At 38.4% G+C, this 19,627-nt stretch overlaps 1 protein-coding gene across 13 annotated transcripts in view; it reads right to left on the reverse strand.

Moving 5' to 3' along the window:
* Positions 1-19,627, reverse strand: part of TENM2 (teneurin transmembrane protein 2) — a 655,728-nt gene that overhangs the window by 437,241 nt on the left and 198,860 nt on the right. For all 13 annotated transcript variants that reach the window (XM_042025410.1, XM_042025408.1, XM_042025406.1 and 10 more), the window contains exon 4: positions 9,181-9,456. In XM_042025410.1, coding sequence (XP_041881344.1) covers positions 9,181-9,456 — 276 coding nt within the window. The remainder of the gene's footprint in view (positions 1-9,180; positions 9,457-19,627) is intronic.

Raw genomic sequence — 19,627 nt, forward strand, 5'->3', positions numbered from 1 at the left:
AATGTGGAAGATCACAGCAATGGCACCCTCTGGTGACAAACAGCAGCACATAATGGGGGTCAATAATCAGCCTGGAAAAACATTTAAAGCTACTTCTTCAAGTAATGTTACATGGAAAGGATTCCTACTGCAAGCTGAAAAATGCAGGGAGTTAGCTTAAGCAATGATAACTAGCCTTCAAGAGCAGGTAACTTTAGGAAAAGTTCTTCATGGTATTTTCATCTCCCCAGTATCGTCATATCTTTCTTTTTTGGGTTTAGTCTCATCCAATGTTCTTTAACCATGAGATAGACGAAACATAAATTGAAAAAACGGTCCTCTTCTTTTATCAGAGACAGTATTTCTTGTTCACAGATGGTTAAGATTTCAGCATGGTCTCTGTGGTGCTACCAACAGCTTTGGAGGTGTTGAAGAACTTTGATGAGAGGTCTGCGAGCCAAAGACTAAACAGGCAAGTGGACAAACAGCTGCTCATAAGAGATCTCTCACTTGATTCAAGAGGCAGAGCTTCAGCCTTCCTGAATCATTGCCAATCATCCCCTGAGCTTCTTACAGGAAGAATGTAGAGGAGAGAGTCAGCGATTTCTAATACTACAGAGAGGCTGAACAAATAGATAAAAGTACTTCCCTTATCACTGCCAAGGAAGGAGAGTGCCGTAGAACTTGTAAAAGCTTAAATTAAGCAGAAAGTCATCTTCAACCTGTGTGAAATATAAGGAAATTAAAGGCAAAGAAAAGAGTTGATGTTTAGGTTGCTCCTAGAGTATCTGACAGAAACCATTCAATTCTGCCTGGAGCTTTGGCAAAAAGTCAAGTCACAAAAAAACTTTATGGGTAAAATCCAGCCAAACAAAAAACCCAAACAACAACAACAAAATTGGGCTTATTAATTAGATTTTCTCTCCTTTGACCTAAGGAATAGAATTTAGGAAACATCTTTTATAACTGACTACTTAAAAACTAAGTGAAAAAGTTTTATAATAAAAGACAGTAAAATAATAACAATCTCTTTAAAAGCTCATTAGTTATGGGATAATTTAATTTCCAACAAGCTCTGATTATTCTAATATATACATACGAAAACCTTGGCACTAACAGAGCTAAGGCACCATTTCCTATCCATTTTCCATCTGAAGAGGAATTCTATCCTACCTGAGTAGAATGTTATACTTCAACATCACATTAACAATCAATTCAAATCCATCGCCTTCGACAAGCTGACAGATTCCTTGAAAAGAACAGTGTGCAGAGCATAAACACAAAGCACATCCCATGAAATATTTAGAAAATGTAATGACACTTAAACATCCATCTACACGTGTCACTTTATACATGTGACAATAGGCAGTCACTGCACCTCCAGAGCTGATTGGCCAGACTCAGGTTGAGCTTTATAAATGAAGTATTGACTAGAAAAAACACAGTGTACCTTGATTATGCACTAGTCAGTGAAGTATGCAAGTCTTTGTAATGAGGGAGATTATTAATAGTGGCATACCATACATGAGGAAAGGTACAAGTCTCTGGTGTGACAAATTCAGAGGAAGCTTTTGGTAAAATTTCTCATTTTGAAAGGCAAGACAAAATAAATTCAGCGGATGGATTCCTGTGATCTGCGCTTCAGTTTACAAGGGAAGTGTAAAATACATAGGTTTTTGTTTCACCTTAATAAATTTAGTTAAACACCAAGTACAGACAAACTTGCAAACCTTCCTGCAAAGGTTTTATCACTCATCAGCCACACACAATGCATTTAGCACCAAGCTGGATTGACTTTATCAGACACAAATCTCCTTTATAGAGAAGAATAAAAAGGCATTATTCTAACTCAGTTATGGTTTGAACAAAGGCACTGCTGCTTGCTTACCTGGGTGACCTATATCATCTAAGTTTTCTTTTATAAAACTAATAACTGACAAACTGAATAATGTGCTGTAATGGAGTTCTTGTTAAACATAGTTTCATCATTTCTCTCTACTAGATGGAAAGGCTCATGATTAAATAATAATTGAAAAATCTTGTGGTTATTTTGAGAGGTTTTTTTTTTAAAGCTCTCCATGTTGTGACCTTCACACAATGATGTAGATACAGCTGCAGGCAAAAGCTCTTTCCCTTAGAATTCAGGAAAAAGGAAGATCCCAGCTAGCCTCAGCAGTTTATGAACCCAGCTGCTGCACTATTTTCCTGATAGCCTTAATTCATCAACCCATATTTCTGTTTTCCTCAGTTTCCTGGCTAAATACTGGACTTCAATTCCTAGGTCTCAATTCCTGATTGCCTTAGTTCATTCAGTTATGAGGGGGCCATTCATATAATCCAAAAAAAACACCATGAAGAGAGAGACTGCAAACAGGATACAGCTTCAGCCAGGCCCTCATATGGGATATGGACAAAAAGCCCAATGATGCTGTGCCAGAGCAGGGCACAGAATGTGGGACTGAAGTCACTGACACCTCAGAGGCAATGGAAAATTTTACAGGTGCTGAAGCCCTGGCTGACATGAATGGGGGAGAACAGTACGGACATTCATGGTGTAAGACCTCACCCCACCATACGTAAGAGGCTTTTTTGCTTTGGTTTGGGGTTTTTGTGGGTTTGAGTTGGGTTTTCTGCTTGTTTGCACTAGCATTGCATACATTCCTCCTATAAGAAACACCTGTATCTCTGGGAAGATGAAACCCAAGATCCTGATGTACATCTCTCAGGTCAACACTGACCTGAATGGAAAATCTAATGGCTGCCCAAGTGCTGAATGGCAGCCACGAGCAACTGAAAGTCAAGATGGCCCTTTTAGGCCACCAAAGCAGAGTTGTCTTGCCACATCTCCATCCTTAATTTCTAGAATATCATCAAGCACTCTGTTCCAGATAGTATTTATTGAGCTCTTTCAATATATACCAGACAGTGTAGCAGTAATTCATCACATCATCCTGCCAACCTACACTACAGTCTTGCTGTGTTATATTAAAATTGCAACAAATGTTTAAGCTTTTTAATACTGTCATTTCATATTCCTGTCTTACACAAGGCTTTAAAGTTTACCAGTACTACATATCCATTTTTTGTCTTTAACCCCGTCATCTAGACTCCCTCTGCACTGAATACATAAGCCATTTACCTGGATAAAATTGAGTTTATGTGTAGTTAAGTCTTTAAAAGTCATCCCTGCTAGTCAATTCCCTCATTAGGAAACCACGTCCTATCAGAAGTGCCCTCAGGTTTTGAGAGCACATCAAAATTGGATCCACTTAAACAACCGAGCTTTGATACTGCGCTTAATGACTTTCTAAATTTGTCATTTACAAAGTACTTTACAAGCCTTCCTAAAGAAGAGCTGAAGTCTGCCCAGGCAGGAGCTAACCTTCCCAGCTCTCCTCTTTCAGGAGCCTCGGTGACGTGTGACGTGTGCGGTGCCATTTTCTGAGTATATGACATTTCATTTAAATCTCATCACTTCCTTAGGACCATCTGGCCACTTTCTCAGCTACAAACAGATCATACAACTGTGGCAGCTCTTCCTCTCTTCTCTTTCAGATCCATCCCTCCTGTTGATTCCAAGCTACCTGGGTTGCTCTGGGAGAGAAACAGGCACAGCATTCCCAGACAGTGCTACCTGCAGAAACCAGCACTCCACTATGACATATAGAGTGGGGCTCCGCTTCCCTGCTGCTCCTTGTACCCAAAACATCCATACTCTATCCCAGAATTATGAGGCCATATTATATTTCTCACACACATGCAGTTAAAGATGACACAGATCTGCTCCAACTGCATCACCACATTCCCTTTTAACAAGGAAAGTGTTTTCTACTGGTGAAAGTGAATATTTCTTAGTGGGAAACTTTATCAAGTGAGCTTAATCTCCCTCTTGTTTAACCCAAACAGAATTCTGGGAGCAACAACATAAAAAATGTCTACTTTCTACTCCCTTACAACTCAGATACATTAGCATGCATACAACAAACCCAAAATAGTCTCAAGAGCAGAACCATAGTGTTGCTATAATCTTTCCTGCAAATTATGAAGTGTGAAATAGAAAGCTGAAAAAAAATTTTAAAAAATGAAATATTGATAACAACATGTCAAAATTACAACACTAAAAGTAAGAAAATAAACTCCTCGGCTGTCATCTGTCTGGTGCCTTTTAGTAAACTCCTCTGATGCAATAACATCTTTTCTGTTCTATTGTAATTCTAAGTTTGCTATTCAACAACATCCCAGGAAAAGCTCAGATTATACTGCTTATAAAATTGAAACAATGATAAACTGTGAGGTCATTTGAATTATGAGGTGGGGCTTGATGTTAAGATTTACACATCCATTTGGGAAATTACTATAGGAAATCACCACTGAAAACTTCATAGCAGGGAAAAAAAGAAAGAAAAATATAATTTACCTAATTTTCATAAGATTCAATCAGAAGTACAACACAAATACAGGTTTTCATATTTTACCTCATAATTTTTCCAACTTTATTTTCTTTATTCATGGCACTCTTTCATTTAGTAAGTGATATGCACACAAGGTACTGTGTGATATTCAAACTTTTAATTACTACAATAAAAAGCACCATCAAAGCAACACAGAAAAATCAACAAAAGTCATTGTCACCAGTATGTCTAAAATAGCAAACACTGATGGATATTAACCTGAAAATATCAGTGCAGCTTCCTAGAGCACCCTTCCCCCTGACTTGAATTGTCACACCTGGACAGTCAGTGAAGAATGGAAGATTTTCTCCAGGAAGAAAAGGAGGTGACGTGAGGAGAGTGCACAGCCCTACAGGATTCCCTGTCAGGACTCCCCAGGTTGATGCCAATAAAGCACCACTTTCCCACACCTCCCAAGCTGGGCTATCAACACAGATATGGTTCTTTATGAGCAAAATTATTTGCTTCTCGTAGGCATTATCTGCAAAGAGCTGCCACAACCAGTGTTTTGGGGTAGATTTCTTTCAAACATGTGCCCAGATCATCACAGCATGACCTTGAACTCTCCCCTGCTCTGCTCAAGTTTGGGATTGCTTTATTCCTCCTCATTCATTCCTGTCTTGCTGTTCAGTTCAGAATTGCTGCTACTAAGATAAAAGCATGCCTTGATAATATATTTGTTTTGGTCTGACATTATTTTAATAACATGGCTTCGTCCTGGAAATTCTCCTCCTCTCTCAAGACACTCTTTTTTTTTTTCTTTTCTGACACACAAACGTAAAACAGAAACATCTCAAGTCTTTGATATTATAATATCAGAGTAGAAATCTCATGGTAAGTATTTTATGTTATGTCCCATTCTACCAGTGACATTCTCTATCCATTATATACAATACTAATATATACACTACATGCAATACTAAAAGTGTCAAGGTAACAACATTCTACCATGAAAAGAAAAGCCACCAACACCATTCCAGACATTTTCTCTTTGACAACAGGCTAATTAACAGGATTTAGATTCACATCAAACTGCAAACCCTCCTTCTGGGTTCACTTTGAGCCTGTGAGTTCATTTCAGCACTCAAACCAAGATTTGCCCTGAGTTTACAGTCTACTTTTCCATTCTCCTTTCCTCTACTGAGGGTTACCTTTTCTCTTCTCTGTTATTGGTCTGTTCAGCTTTTCACTACCATCTGCCTAATGTCACTTGAATTTCGTTGCCTTCCTAACAGCCTGCAACTGGTCATTCAATAACAGTGAGACCAGGAAAAGAGAAAATTGCAGATCTGTTGCAAAAGGATTCTGTGCATAAGTGCTCCTTAATTATGATCGTTCTATTTTCATGGATTTTTAAACTGAAAGTTACCTTATTTTACAAAGTTTTACATTTTTCAGAAGAACATAATTTTCAGTTCAACTTAAAAAAGAACAGCAAAAACCAACTGAAAGAGTACTTGCTTCAAGGTCACTACCTAGACATGACCAGCCTCTAAGCTTTACTCTGGAAATAGAAATACTGTAGGCTTAGGAAAGAACATGGCAACTGATGAAAAACATCCTTTTCAAAAGTTAGCCATGATGTTTTGGAATAAATAGTTACAAGATTTAATCAAAGAAAAAATAAGCATTCAGGAACAGTGGTGTATCCCCTCTAGCTCACACCTTGCATCCCCACAGGTAATCCTCTCTACAAAGCTGGCACATGACATCAGAGGTATTGTATTTCCAACTGGCCTTTTACATTTGTATGAATCACAAAAAGATTAATATACTTAAATCCCACAACTCAGTACATCATGTTGAGTAATAATCTGATGACAGATTTATGTTACATATTCACAACTGACTTGTGTAAAGAAGAGATGGCCACATCTAGACAGTAGCAAAAGCTACGAGATACAGTAAGAATTTAGAGCCTAATCAGACTTCTGAAAATAAAAGTGTTTTTAAAATATCAGTAGGTGTTTCGTTCGGAAGAATTTCAGTATACCAAGTAAAACATGGAACTTAATGAGTTTCCATTATTTCAATTTATCTGTAAGCATTCCAAGCCTGATAATATTTCAAGGTTCACAGCATTCTGGTTTATGATAAAATTAAATCATACTAAATCTACAAGCACAGAAAATAGTCACAAGCTTTGTGAATGGATTTGAATGGGAGCAATTTTTAGAAATTAAGCTTCTTCTGTGCTGCTTGGAGATGTACTAAAAATGACAAAATAGATTTATTGATACAAAAAAAAGGCGAGAGGTATGGTCTGTTTGGTTGGTTGGGGGTTTTTTTAAGTTGAAATTGTGATAGCACCTCAATATTTGAAAAAAAAAAAAATCATCTTTTGGAGTTGAACTACTCTTTCATAACACTTGAGCTGTATCAGGAAAAAAGCTTTAACAGTACTTTCAATAAATTGAGAGGTCTAAGCATCATGAGTTCCCTCTAAAATTGCTCGGCATAAATGGGTAAAGTTTCATACCAAGTAATGTCTTGCTTTATGCTGGTATCCTGAAAATATGAAACCATATCAGAGCACAAATTTCTCATGAAATATAGATTCTTGTTACTTCCTCTCAAGATGAGCACCTAGCAGGTTATTGATCTGCTTCTGAAGGACACAGTGTTTATTATGTAGGAAACCACTGCTGGGCACAAGTGTGAGAAATTAATGATGGCTTTGTAAGTGTCCACACTGTGGTGCTGAACCAGTGGGGCAACTGTCAATCTATATGATAATGCATCCCAAAACTTCATAAAATCAGTGATGTGAAGAAGCATTGATTTTTGAGCTAACCAGGATTTGTGAGAGAGTAAGGCTAAAAAGTTTACTGAAGTTAACACCTCTGTGTATACAACAGTTGCTTCATGCTCACATGATGTTTTTTTAAATCAACCAAACCTTCTAAATCAACACAGAAACCCTTCTCACAGAAACCCAAAATTAATTCCACATCCTGGTTTGTTACTTGCTTGCTGTTTGATCGTGTTTTTCTTTCTCCTAATAACACCATTGTTAGAAATATGCAAAATGGATTCACTGCACTGTATTTTCAATTACATAATAATTCACTTCTTATAGGGAGGTCAATGAGAAACAAGTGAACAGACTCATTCTTTTACCAGTCTGTGACAGTGTGTATAGAAGTAGGTTCTGAGACTATGTTTTCTTAGACAAAAGGTGTGACACACTGCTGCTACTGAAATGGAGACAACCACCTTCAGAGAAGTGAATTCCTGCTACAGCATTGAAGCCCAATCATTCCATAACGGCAGAATTCTATTAGTCAGGTTTTTTATTTGAAATTATGCTCAGAAGCCTTAACAAAACTGTACTAAAATCAATACAAGTTGTCATATTTTCTGTGAAAGTTATTACTAAAAGGAAAAATCAAGTAACCAGTCATAAATAATTAAAATATGGACTTCCTTGTACAAACCATTATTAGTAAATGCACATTCCCTCCTTGGTTTTGATGAAGAAATGTATCCTGCTATGCCTATGGAGAGGATATATTACTTGAAGATTCAATTTAAATCAACAACAAAAAAGACTGGTGTTACAAACAAAATAATTACACTTTGCTGTTCTTTCTATCTATATAAACTGTAATTTGGTTTTGCCCTGTTTGCTTTGACAAGCAGTTGCTTGTGTTTCCAGAGCCTGGCACACCCACTTTGCTGAAACCAAGACAACTGCCAGTAAGTACAGGAGGAGCCCAAAATAAACACCTACAAAAATCCTCTTCTGAGTGGCACCCAACATGTATCAAACAGAATATTATCACAATATGCTTAGCAGAGAGCTGATGCCACAGGCTGGTATCAGCTGCTGGAACAGTTGCTCTGAGGGCATGATCTTAGGGAGGGTTCCTCTTCACCTCCTCAGGATGAGAAGGTCCAAACCCCCTAGTTTCTATTTTAACTAAACTGAGTTTGCACTTTCATCACCCTATAGGATAGAGGACAAATTCCTGCAAATCCTTTTCTACTGTTTTCCCTCTTGAGTTCAATTTAAACCTATGTGAGCGCAGAAAATTCCCCAGGTAAGAACTTCAAGGTGATCTATACGAAGAACTTGACTCTGTTTATGTGCACCTGAGAGGACAGCGCTGAACACAGGAAACTCAGACTCTACCACTGCCAAGCTGTGCTAAGGTCACACGTGATTGGTGCTGTGCCCAAAGTCTCATTCCTGTGACCTTAATAAACTGCACTAAACACAAGTGTTGTGCCTCAGTCCGATGCATAGATTTGCTTTCTAAAAGCCCCCCAATACCAGTAATAAAAGACCAAAACAATTGTTTTTACAACTCCAGAACCATGGAAAAAAATACATAAAATTAAATCTGATTTTTACGAATTAGCATCAGTGTTACAGCTACCAGCACATTCTGCATTATTAATATTACTTCAAGCTGTGTAGAAAAATCACATATAAAAACTATTTCTCTTTGGAAATTTCTTTCTGCTTCTCATCATTAATTTAATTTAAGATACTCGGAGTACAAACTTCTGTGACAGATTATGGCATGAAAAGTAAATTGTAAGATCAAACATAATACCTATAATATGATGCACATATAATAGTTTCCTGATAGTGATGCTAAAAAAACCCAAAACACGTTAAAAACCAGCTTTAGTCAAACTGAGAAAGTGCAAACTTCACCTTTAAAAGAAGACTCATGTGTTTTTAAGTACGCTCACATTCTCACATTTGTAGGTTAGGAATGTACAGAAGGAAAAGGCCTACCATTCTCCTCGTCTGACTTATTCTCGTTGTCGGAGTCGGTAAGCGTGAGAGCCGAGTTCTCACGGCTTGACAGGCCGGAACTTCTCCTGGATTTGATCCCTCTGCCCCACAGCCTGATGGCATGCTCCGGAGACATCCCTCCCTCGGTGTCCGAGTCGGCGTCAGAGCCCGTGCTCAAGGAATAGCCTTGGTGGAGAATTCCTATGTCTGAGCAGTAGCCGCTTCGGTGGGGAGAGGGCTCACAGATCCCTAGTTCTGCGAGGGTGAAGTTTGTTCCTAGAAGGACACACACAAAAAAAAAAAAAAAAAAGTAATTTAAAAGCTAGGAGATTTATTTTCAGCTTGAAAATACCAGACCTTTTAAATTTTGCTCAGTTCTGCTGTATACCAATGAATTACTTACAGAGATCTCTGGTGCACTGGTCTAGCAAGACTTAACCTTAAAAATATTGAATGTATCTAAAATGGATGAAATATACAAAACAAAGCAAGACTTAACCTTAAAAATATTGAATGTATCTAAAATGGATGAAATATACAAAACAAAGGTAGGAAAGGTCTCTAAAATTTAGGTTACTATTTTCACCCCAAATAATTAATCACTTAGGTGTGTGATTAATATCAACCTCATGACAAGTGCTAATGGCATGACCTGTTTTAGTGTGTATCTAACCTTGTATTTGTAGGACAGACCATGAGCTTTGAAGTTGTGCATTCGATTACTCAAAAAGAGAAATTATTTTAATGAAGCTCATTTTCACATACACATCTCTTTCACAGAGATAGAGCAAGAATGCAAATCCATCAGTGAAGTAACATGAAACTTTGTCACCAATTTTATATTTACATTTGGTGCAATTGGTAATTTAATATCTGCTAAAGAAACCAAGATAGACCTTACATTGTAACTGTTTTCTACCTTTATTCCTGTATTCCAGAAGAAAGAACACATCAAGACCAAAATCAGGAGGTCATTTGGTTTAAAGGCAAACTTTCTGAGACAATGTCAAAACACATGACCTTTAGCAGTTAATAACGACTCAGTGGAAAAAATCTTATACATTTTTAAAGCACACAGAGTCCCCCAAGGTTCTCAGAAAGTCCAGAGTTGCTGCCTGATTTCTGCTTATGTACTTGTTTCCTATAGTAACAGGGCAGTAAAAAAATAAAGGGAAATATTCACTGCTCTCTAAGTCTTTCAAAGATTTCATAAAGCAAAGTAATTTGAGCTTCATTACATTGGGCTAAAAACAAAAATCAGACTGAAGTTGCTGGCAATATAACTGCCAATTATTTAATTAATTTCTTAATTCACAGGGAAACCAGATCTGGGGTCTGTGTTTCTAAAATAGTAGTCTTACTTCATCCAAAATCAGTTTATATTTTCTCTTCTTCCTTTATATATTTCTCAGAATGAAGCTCTACAATGGAAGTTCATACACTAAATAAAACACACAAACAAGTGTCTTCTATTAATAAAGAAGGTAACTAGATTTTTTTTTTTTTTTTTTTTTTAAATTAGAACTTCTTTCACAGATTAGCCAGGAAAGCTCATAGACTTTTAAATCGATCTGGTTCACGTTCCTGTATCAGCTCTCTCCACTCTCATCTCTAACAGCCAAAGCACTTTTTGGATAAGGGGTGTATGCACACATGTACAAAGTAAAACTGGGCCCCACTTAAAATTTATTCCTAGAGCTCATCTGTTAAAGGAAGGGGATGGATTTCTTCTGGAAGCCTGACTTACATCCTCAGCCAGCAATGACCAGGCTTGGGTGTGGCTCTGTCACCCTGAGGTCAGCAAACAGGCCAGCAGCAAGACAGTGGCCACAGCCCAAGGTGAAGAACTATCACCAGACAATGCTTCTCAAGAAATGAAGCATTTAGTGGCAAGAGGTAAAAAGAATATAAAAAGGCTGACATTAAAAAAGCCAACTCGCTTCCATCAACACCAAATTAACCCGAACCCTTCTAGTTAGGAGCATATTTTACCTGCCTTCTAATGTTTAACATAGCAATCAGAAATTTAGGGGTTTAGTCAAAATCAGGGAACTCAATAGTCCTAAAAACGAGCTTCTCAAGTGCATTTCAGTCTAGAGATTTTTTGCTTTTCTTTTTGTAATAAGTAAAGAGCTCTAGCATGACAGATAAAGCTACTTTTAAGGAAAATGTAAACTTTAATCATGTGCAATTTTAGTAGAAGACATTTAACAAAAACAGTTTGATTGATTAGAATTTTGCTTCAGACATGTTAGCAAATTAACCTTAGACTTATTAATAAAAAGGTCAAAATCAAACCAAAATAAATATAAAAAATGGACTGAACTGAAGCTTAGTAGCCCCCTGCCCCCCAGGTAGAGTACATGTTGACTTCAGCTACATGTTAAAATTGCTAAACTCATTGTGAAAATGAAGTTTTTCAAATTTTCTTGTTTGCTGGTGGCATGTCTACAAACACACACAAATTATGACTATATTAGCTTAATCAAGCTGTTATACATACGCAGTAAGACATTTTGATGATATTCTGTGGATTTTAACAGCCCATACAAGCCCAGATGATTTCACTTTGATTAGCATCCTGTTCTTACTTTATTTGTCTGAGGAAAATGGTAAAGGCACTGAAAGTGAAATACAGTATTCACAAAACTCATTCACCCATTTGAGTTTTATTATCTGGGAACTTGGCATTTTTCAGTAACTGACCAAATTTTAAAAAATTGAGAAGTGGATCATATCAAGAGCACAAATGGAATCAGCTCCTGAACCTCTGGGAAAGGATTTTTTACGCTGCTTCTCAGAAATCCCTTTATAGTCTTATGACCTGATGGTAGACATGAAATATTCTAGAAATTTCCCTGTCTAGTAAAGACATGTTCTTCTCTAGTAGATTTTAAATTAGTTTAATATACTAACTTTTGGCATTTGCTTCTGCAAAATAATATTTGAGACTGTTCTGTAAGGCAGCATATAGCAGCAGAATAACTTGTCCTTGGATAGGTTTTCAGATATGTATTTTACATCCAAATATATAGAAATGTATCTCTATATTTATAATTCCTGATACCTTCAAAACCCTTAATTTACTGTCAAATCTGAGGAAAGGAAGATGGAAATACTACAGTTATATTCTCTAGACCTTTTCTTGATCTGGACCATGTTCTCCTACATGCCTTGTTTTCCTAAAAGGAAGCAGCCCACATGTCCTGAACAATGAACTGCTTCAACTAACATATTCCTCTCTCATTTACTCAGCCAGTATTGCCCATTAACATATTAATGGCATCAGTAGACCATCCCTGTACAGTCACACAGAGGATAAATAAAATCTGCATGCACAGAATCAGAGAATATGCTGAATTGGAAGGGACCCACACAGATCATAGATTCCAACTCCTGGCCCTGCACAGGACATTCCAACCACCACACCTTGTGCCTGAGAGTATTGTCCAAACACCTCTTGAACTCTGTCAGGTTGGTGCTGTGGCCACTTCCTTGAGGAGCCTGGTCCTGTGCCCAACCATGCTCTGGGTAAAGAATCTTTTCCTGATATCCAACCTAAACCTCCCCTGACACAACTTCAGGCCATTCCCACGGGTCCTGTCACTGGTCACCAGAGAGAAGAGATCAGTGTTTGCCCCTCCTCTTCCCCTCACAAGAAAGCTGTATCCTGCTGTGTTCTGAGTGAGGTCTCTCCTCATTGTCCTCTTCTCCAGCTGTACAGACCAAGTGCCCTCAGTGGCTCCTCACACAGCTTAGCTTCCCCTCAAAGCCCTTCCCCATCCTGGCTGCCCTCCTTTGGGCACCCTACTAGCACTTTGAAGATGAAGTCTCACAAAAGATGAAAAAATACCTCAGTCATTTCATATCCACTCAGCCTGCCAGAATACTCCATGTGGAATCCTGGTGACAAAGTTCAGCAAGAACAACACAGCCCTCCTTGCCCAGTGCCAGTACAAACTATAGCACTTACGGAGTGAGGAAACGCAGGCACAGCCTGGCCTGGGGTTAAGGTTTAGTGTCTCCTTCAAGGAGAACCATTCTTATAGCTCTAAGTGATATTGGGAGCTCAGGCACAGCAAGACCTCATAGGGGACAAGTGAAGGCAGAGGGGCAGCAGTCCCACTGTTTGCCATGCCCTGGCCAGTCAGACTGCTCTGCTGTGTGTCCACAGAGAGAACACTGGGCCACGAGCCAAACTGCACTGCCAGCACGAGCAGACAGGCAAGGGTGGCTTCTTGCAGTGTGAGACAGTGCCCTCTACACCTGGGGCTTGCATGGAGCTGAGAGGAACTGAACTGCACTTCCCTGAGATGTCACTTGCAAAGCAGGGCTGAAATGTGCAGGCAGAATCCATTCTTGCACACTGAAAACTTTCTTTCAGACTCTTGTAGCATCTACTACCTTGCCGGTGACACTAAGTGAAAGGAGATAAATAACATCAGATCCTTATTGATGGAAAAGAAAGAAACTTCTTTCTCTTAAAGAACACAGAACCAAAAATAGAAAGTCACAAGGTTTCTCCTTTTTCATGTGAAACAGAACTTAGTGGTCTCCATCCCCAGTCCCTTCATCCCCACCTGCAGAAACCACTAGATGATTTTCATTAAAGAAAGGCAGTTAAAACCAGCTGCTCCCTTAAGGTGAACATAATCTCTCATACAAAAATAGATCAGCAGTATTCTAGTTTAGAAGTGTAATATAATGTTATGTACTTGATCATCATTGCCCATAATCTACGCGCTGTGAATAGTCTCTCAATAGAATAGATGTTTTCCTTTAAATGAGGACATTACTTCTATTATCTCCTCAGTGCACTTCCTTGTACAGAAATTTACTGTTTCAGTTATTTAGGATATAAACACCTATTAAATGTGTTGAATTCAATGATGTACTACTGTACTCATTATCCCTGCTAAGCCTAGAAAGCCTCACCATTTAAGCAAAGGTTACTTTCACCTAACCCCTAGGCAGAGGTCTCATTTGGGTCATTACAAACTGCATGAATTGCCTTTCTGAAGATTAATCTAATCCAGCTGTGATTGCTACAAGATGCCTCAGAAGAAGATTTTTGAAACCAGTAATGCACAGATAAGATAAATTTGCCTTCAACACAACATCAAGTTCAAGACTGGGCTAAGTCTAAAATCAAAAGGATAAATATCACTCACAGTCTTTGCTACTACAATCAATTACAGAAAGTAAGAATAACAAAAATATATCTATTTAAGATATCCCATCCTTTTTCAAGTTTTTGTTATGTTCAGAGCTATAATGATTTTGCTGGCAGGAGTATCACAATTTAGGTCCAATCTCTGGAAGAGGTCTAAAAAGAAGAGGTCTAAAAGAAGAGGTCTCTGGAAGAGGTTTAAAAACCTCTGATGCAGACTTTATTTTGCTCAATTCTTTAGAAATTCAGTCTGCCTTGGTCCCTTCTGCAGCGAACTGACTAGAAGCAGCAAACAGAAATGTTTGTGCACATTGCAACACGTGGTTTGAATGTAAAGTTCATTTCCTAGCTTCTCCCATCAATGACAGAAGCGTTCTTTAATAGTCCTTTATAATCTGCCTTGCTTCTTTCTGACTCTGAGATGCCCACGCTTTTGGCTTTTGTTGATCTTCTTCACTGCAGCTGGTATGGGACTGAGGTTTCAGCTACTGCTGAGTGTTCTTACACAGAGTCAGGGCCTTTTCCACTCTATCCCACCCACAGTACTTCTGGCATCACCTTAGGGTGATGAACTTGATTTTGATGATATGCTGGCTTAGGGAAAGTATGCATTTATTGCTTTCTCCTCAAGTGCTGATGTTGATTAAAGACAAAATCAGATTTGAGAGGACAAGAGGATGGAGCTAGGTGGGAAACAAGGCTATTATCTACCCCACACAGTCCACATTGAAATGCAACTCTTCAGGCTAACAATTTAGTTTCCTAGCCAATCTTTCCAACTTTTCCAAGCTCTGAGGAATGGTAAAGGAAGTACTGTTTCATTTATTATAAAGAGATGTGCTATTCCTACTGACTGTCCATTCTCAAACCTGTAGGAGACAGATGTACGCAATTCTGTAAGCAATTGCTCTGCTCTCCTCTGTGCTTTGTCTCTCCGTGCTCTCCCTGGACACACTTCTTCTCCTCCTCCTCACTGATTAAGTGCCAGGAGAAAGAAAACTCCAGGCTGAGCCTCCCCTATTATTCCCTGTCAGGCAGCAGAACACTGGGAAAGCCCTGCTCAGAGCTGACCCTCAGGCCAGCAGCAGGCAGCAGCTCCTGGGCACACCTGAGAGCTTCCAGCACTCCTGCACTCAGACCCCAGGAATTCTATTGTATTTCAGCAGAGATGCACAGACAGATAGAGGGGGAAAGACTCCCAGACTTGGAATCTCCGATTCAAAGCATGGAGATACTTTGGTTTAACCAACACAACAGTCACTGAAGGCAACGTGAGGGATTTTCTCCAGCACCCATCTTAGAACAGGTCAGAGACTCCCTGTCCAGTCTCCAAACAAACCCAAACAACCCCAAGACACTGAAATTCAGTTCCTGTGACTTTTTCCTTTACAAGCAGCAGAGAAAGAACAGAATGCGAAGCCTCATGGCAAGTAATGAAGTTCTTGTAAATTCCCCATCTCCAGTCCAAACGCCATCAAAGTAATAGTGGGTTTTGGAGGTGGTGTTTGGGTTTTTTTGTTTGTTTGGAGTTTTATAATAGAATCTTATGAAAAAGGGCTAGAGCCCCAAAATGGATCATACTATGGAATAATTTTGTTAAATGCCTGTTCCCTTTTAAGAGATAGTAAATTTCTAAATAAAATCCATCCCAGAAACACATGAAGAGATTAGGAATTTTTGTGTACTTAAAGTGATAGCTAGCATAAAGAACACAGAAAGAATGATTTTCAATTTGCTTTTTTATGTTAACTAACCTGCTCAACACCTGATACTATCTCCTGTCACACAAGCACAGTATTTTCCTATGAAGGAATAACAACTGCAGCTCCATGGAAAATGCAAACTTTGAAGAGTAGTAAGTTTTAAAGACAATGTAAGGAAAGTATGAAGTGCAATCCCAATAGAGAAGAGCTACCAATTAGTATCTGTATTGACTACCCATGTTTGCAATGCACACTTAGGCTCATTTGGCACAAAGCAGTATAATAACCACACCATGGTCCCACAAAACTCAAAGTCACAAGTTTTCACCGCTAAAAAAAGGTCATTTTCATTCTAGTCTAGCTCAAAAGATTTAGGTCTCCTGTAGTTAAAGTTTTTACAGTTATGTCAGAAAAGGACAGTGAGTTCTCCTTGGTTTCCAGTTGACTATATATATACAAACACATATAAAGTACTTTTTTGATAAAATCACTGTATGGCTGTTTATCTTCACTGATACACTAAACTGAGTTCAATTATTAAGAAAAAGCTCTACAAAAATCTGTAGTAAACAACCAGGGGATAAATGAGCTGTTGATACTTTGCTGAATTAATGAAAAGCCTTTTTCTTATTTTTATACCCTTAAATCAAGATTAAAAAGGTAACAAAAAATAAACTGCTGTTCATGATTTGATAAATTAACTGTGCTCTTAAGAAACAGTGGAAGCCACAGGTAATAAGCTTTCATACTTCCATAACTGTTTAATTGGGAACTCTCAAAAAACCTGAATCAGCTGTCAACACAGACAAAATCTTAATTGTTTCTCTATACCTTGCTTCACAAGCTAGGAACACAGATACTCTATATTTTATGAAGGTCCCCAGGCACATATAAAGATTTCTGAGCACTAGCAGCTGTCAGCTCTTTAGTCACAAGGTGCTTCTTCACTGTAAATACCATGTCACTTAGAAATAATGGTAATGTAAATCGTAACCTGTACTGTAGAATAAAAAGTTTAAACCATTATTTGGCTGAGAACATGTGTTTATATTCTGAATGCTGTTGCTCCTAACAGTTTTAGAAATGACAGAGATGCCAGCCTTTAACTCTGCATTTCTAATCCTACTAGGAGCACCATCAGTAGACCAATATGAATTACTTTGACGACTGAGAAAAGAATACACCTAAAATTAAGAGCTTCCCAAAAAAATCAAACATTTTAAACTGAGAACCACATGAATTGAAAAAGCATATTCAAAAAATCCACATAAACTTCATGCCAAACTTAGAGAATAATGAAATTAGAATCATTTGAGCACTATAATTTCAGAGTAAAAGGTAAATATCTTACAATCAGGTATCAAGAGAAACAGATGAAGCTCTTTGAGAACTTTACCTACTAACAACCACATTTTCTTTTATTCACCACTTGCCTTCATTATACAAGAAGATCAGGAAACATCTGTATTTATTTGACTGAATTATAAACTGCTTTCAGCTTTTCATTTTTAATCCTAGCTAAATAATTAATTATTTTCATTGGCCAGTCAGTTGTGGTATTATGAATGCATCAGTTGGCACCGATCTAGATCACTCTCAGTCCTGAACTTTGCTACAGATGAAATACACACCCTTAATACAGGATTTCTTTCATTCTACCAATGACTATTGTTTGCACACTGCACAAAGAAATGCAGTGAATTGCCTTGCTGCACATCCAGCAGCTGCAGGGCTACGGCAACAGCACTGCACACCCACCAGCTCCATTGCTGGAACTCACCGGTCTGGCCAGGCATCTGAGGAACTGTGGAAGGAAGAAATATGACCTGGTCCCATGGACCTCTTTTCCTTCCCTACCTTGTGGTGTTTTCCACATACTCACAACATGCTGCTATTCTGATTTTCTTTTCCTGGTCCCTGTGTACCCAAGTTCAACACCATGATTTCAGCCTGTTGCACTCGGCAGCGGTGCTGGCAGGCACGGGCTGTTCCAAGGTTCTTTTCCCACCTCAGCACCACAGCTCCCCTTGGTTACTGCAAACTGTTTCTGTATTTCATCTACACTTCTCTCCGTTCCAGTGGTCTAGAATTTCAGTACAAGTGTTTTAACTTAGACTACTTTTCCCTTCATCAATGATCAGAGAAGATTTGTGTTATGTTGTAAATAGGTTATAGATTCTGTTTATTCAAATATTTTGCTGTCTGAAACTACATCTTTGTTTTATAAAACTCCATTGGAATAATAGGGCCAGTTGCTGCACTTCTGTTGTCCCTTCCCTTCCACTTTTGTCTAAGATTTGAAGGACTGCCAGCACTGACTTTATTGGTTAATAATAGAGGGACATGCAAGTGTGCCAAAGAGCAAGTCAAGCTCCTACCATCACTTTGCATTGAGCTTAACAGGTGGCAGCGTGCAATTCTCTGAAGAGGAACTATCAAGATATCTCAATTAGAACAACAATTTTGTCAAATAATCTTTTATGTATGGGAAAACGTTGACCCTGATTTTCACAAACTGACTTTAAAAAGAATGATTTTCCCCCACTAGATCAAATATTCTACACAAGAACCAGCTGTAATTAAAAAAACACTGTTCTTGTCTGTCACTTAGTTCTGCATTAAAAAAATTTCAGCCTAACCCCAAAATCTTTGTGAGGCATTATTTTAAAAAGATAATCCAGCAAATACTACAAAACCAGACCAAAATTCAGTTGGTTTGAAACAGAGTTACAGGGTAGGCCGTGTTATCTGACTATTTTTGACACACACGTCATCTCAATTGCTAAGTGCCTTTACTTGCTTCATAAGTGCCTTGCAGATCAGGTGAAATGATAAATTCACATCTCACTGATAAAGGTCAAGTATGCCTAGGTATCATACGATTACATTATTTTTTATTTATCATCATCATCATTATTATTTTTGAGTCTGCAGACTCCAATTAAAGAACTCTTCGGATTTAACAAGAGAGAGATTAGATTAGATTATTCATTAATCCTCCCACTAGCTCACACTTTTTAGCCTACCAACATTTTGCAAAGAAGCATTTTAGGCTAGTTCATGCAATTCCCTTTTGGTAATATGGGACTCACAGGCAGTTCTGAACCTAAAATCAGGGTTTCTTTGAAAGGCAGTATGGAGTCTGTAAGGACAGCACTGGAGAATACGGATGGGAAAAACCCGCTCCTCTCTGCTGCTTACAGGATGCCTTGGATGAGGGTTTGTCCATTCTGCTCCCAGACTCTCTACCCATGATGTGAATACTGACAGCAGCACTGTCTGGTACTGTTGGACATCTCCTGCCTGTGGCCTTGCAGTCACTGTCTTATCGGAAAAAAATGTGTTCTTAATTAGCGGTGTGATAGGGCACATGAGCTAAGCTGGCCGGTGGCTTCAGGTGGCTTAAGCCACCATGACAGGCTCTGGATACTCACAGATTTATCCATCACTTTCAGACTGATGAACTCTGATTCGGCTAAGCATATTAAAGCTTGCCAACACCTCTATTTAAATTTCAGATTTGTGGCTCTCAAAGGCATTTACTTGTTCTATTTTCTTTTTTGTTATCTCTTTA

This window comes from Corvus kubaryi, unplaced genomic scaffold, assembly GCF_017639235.1.
Source record: "Corvus kubaryi isolate FWS band 111438036 unplaced genomic scaffold, C.kubaryi_AGA036_p1.0 37270, whole genome shotgun sequence".
NCBI classification, from domain to species: domain Eukaryota; kingdom Metazoa; phylum Chordata; class Aves; order Passeriformes; family Corvidae; genus Corvus; species Corvus kubaryi.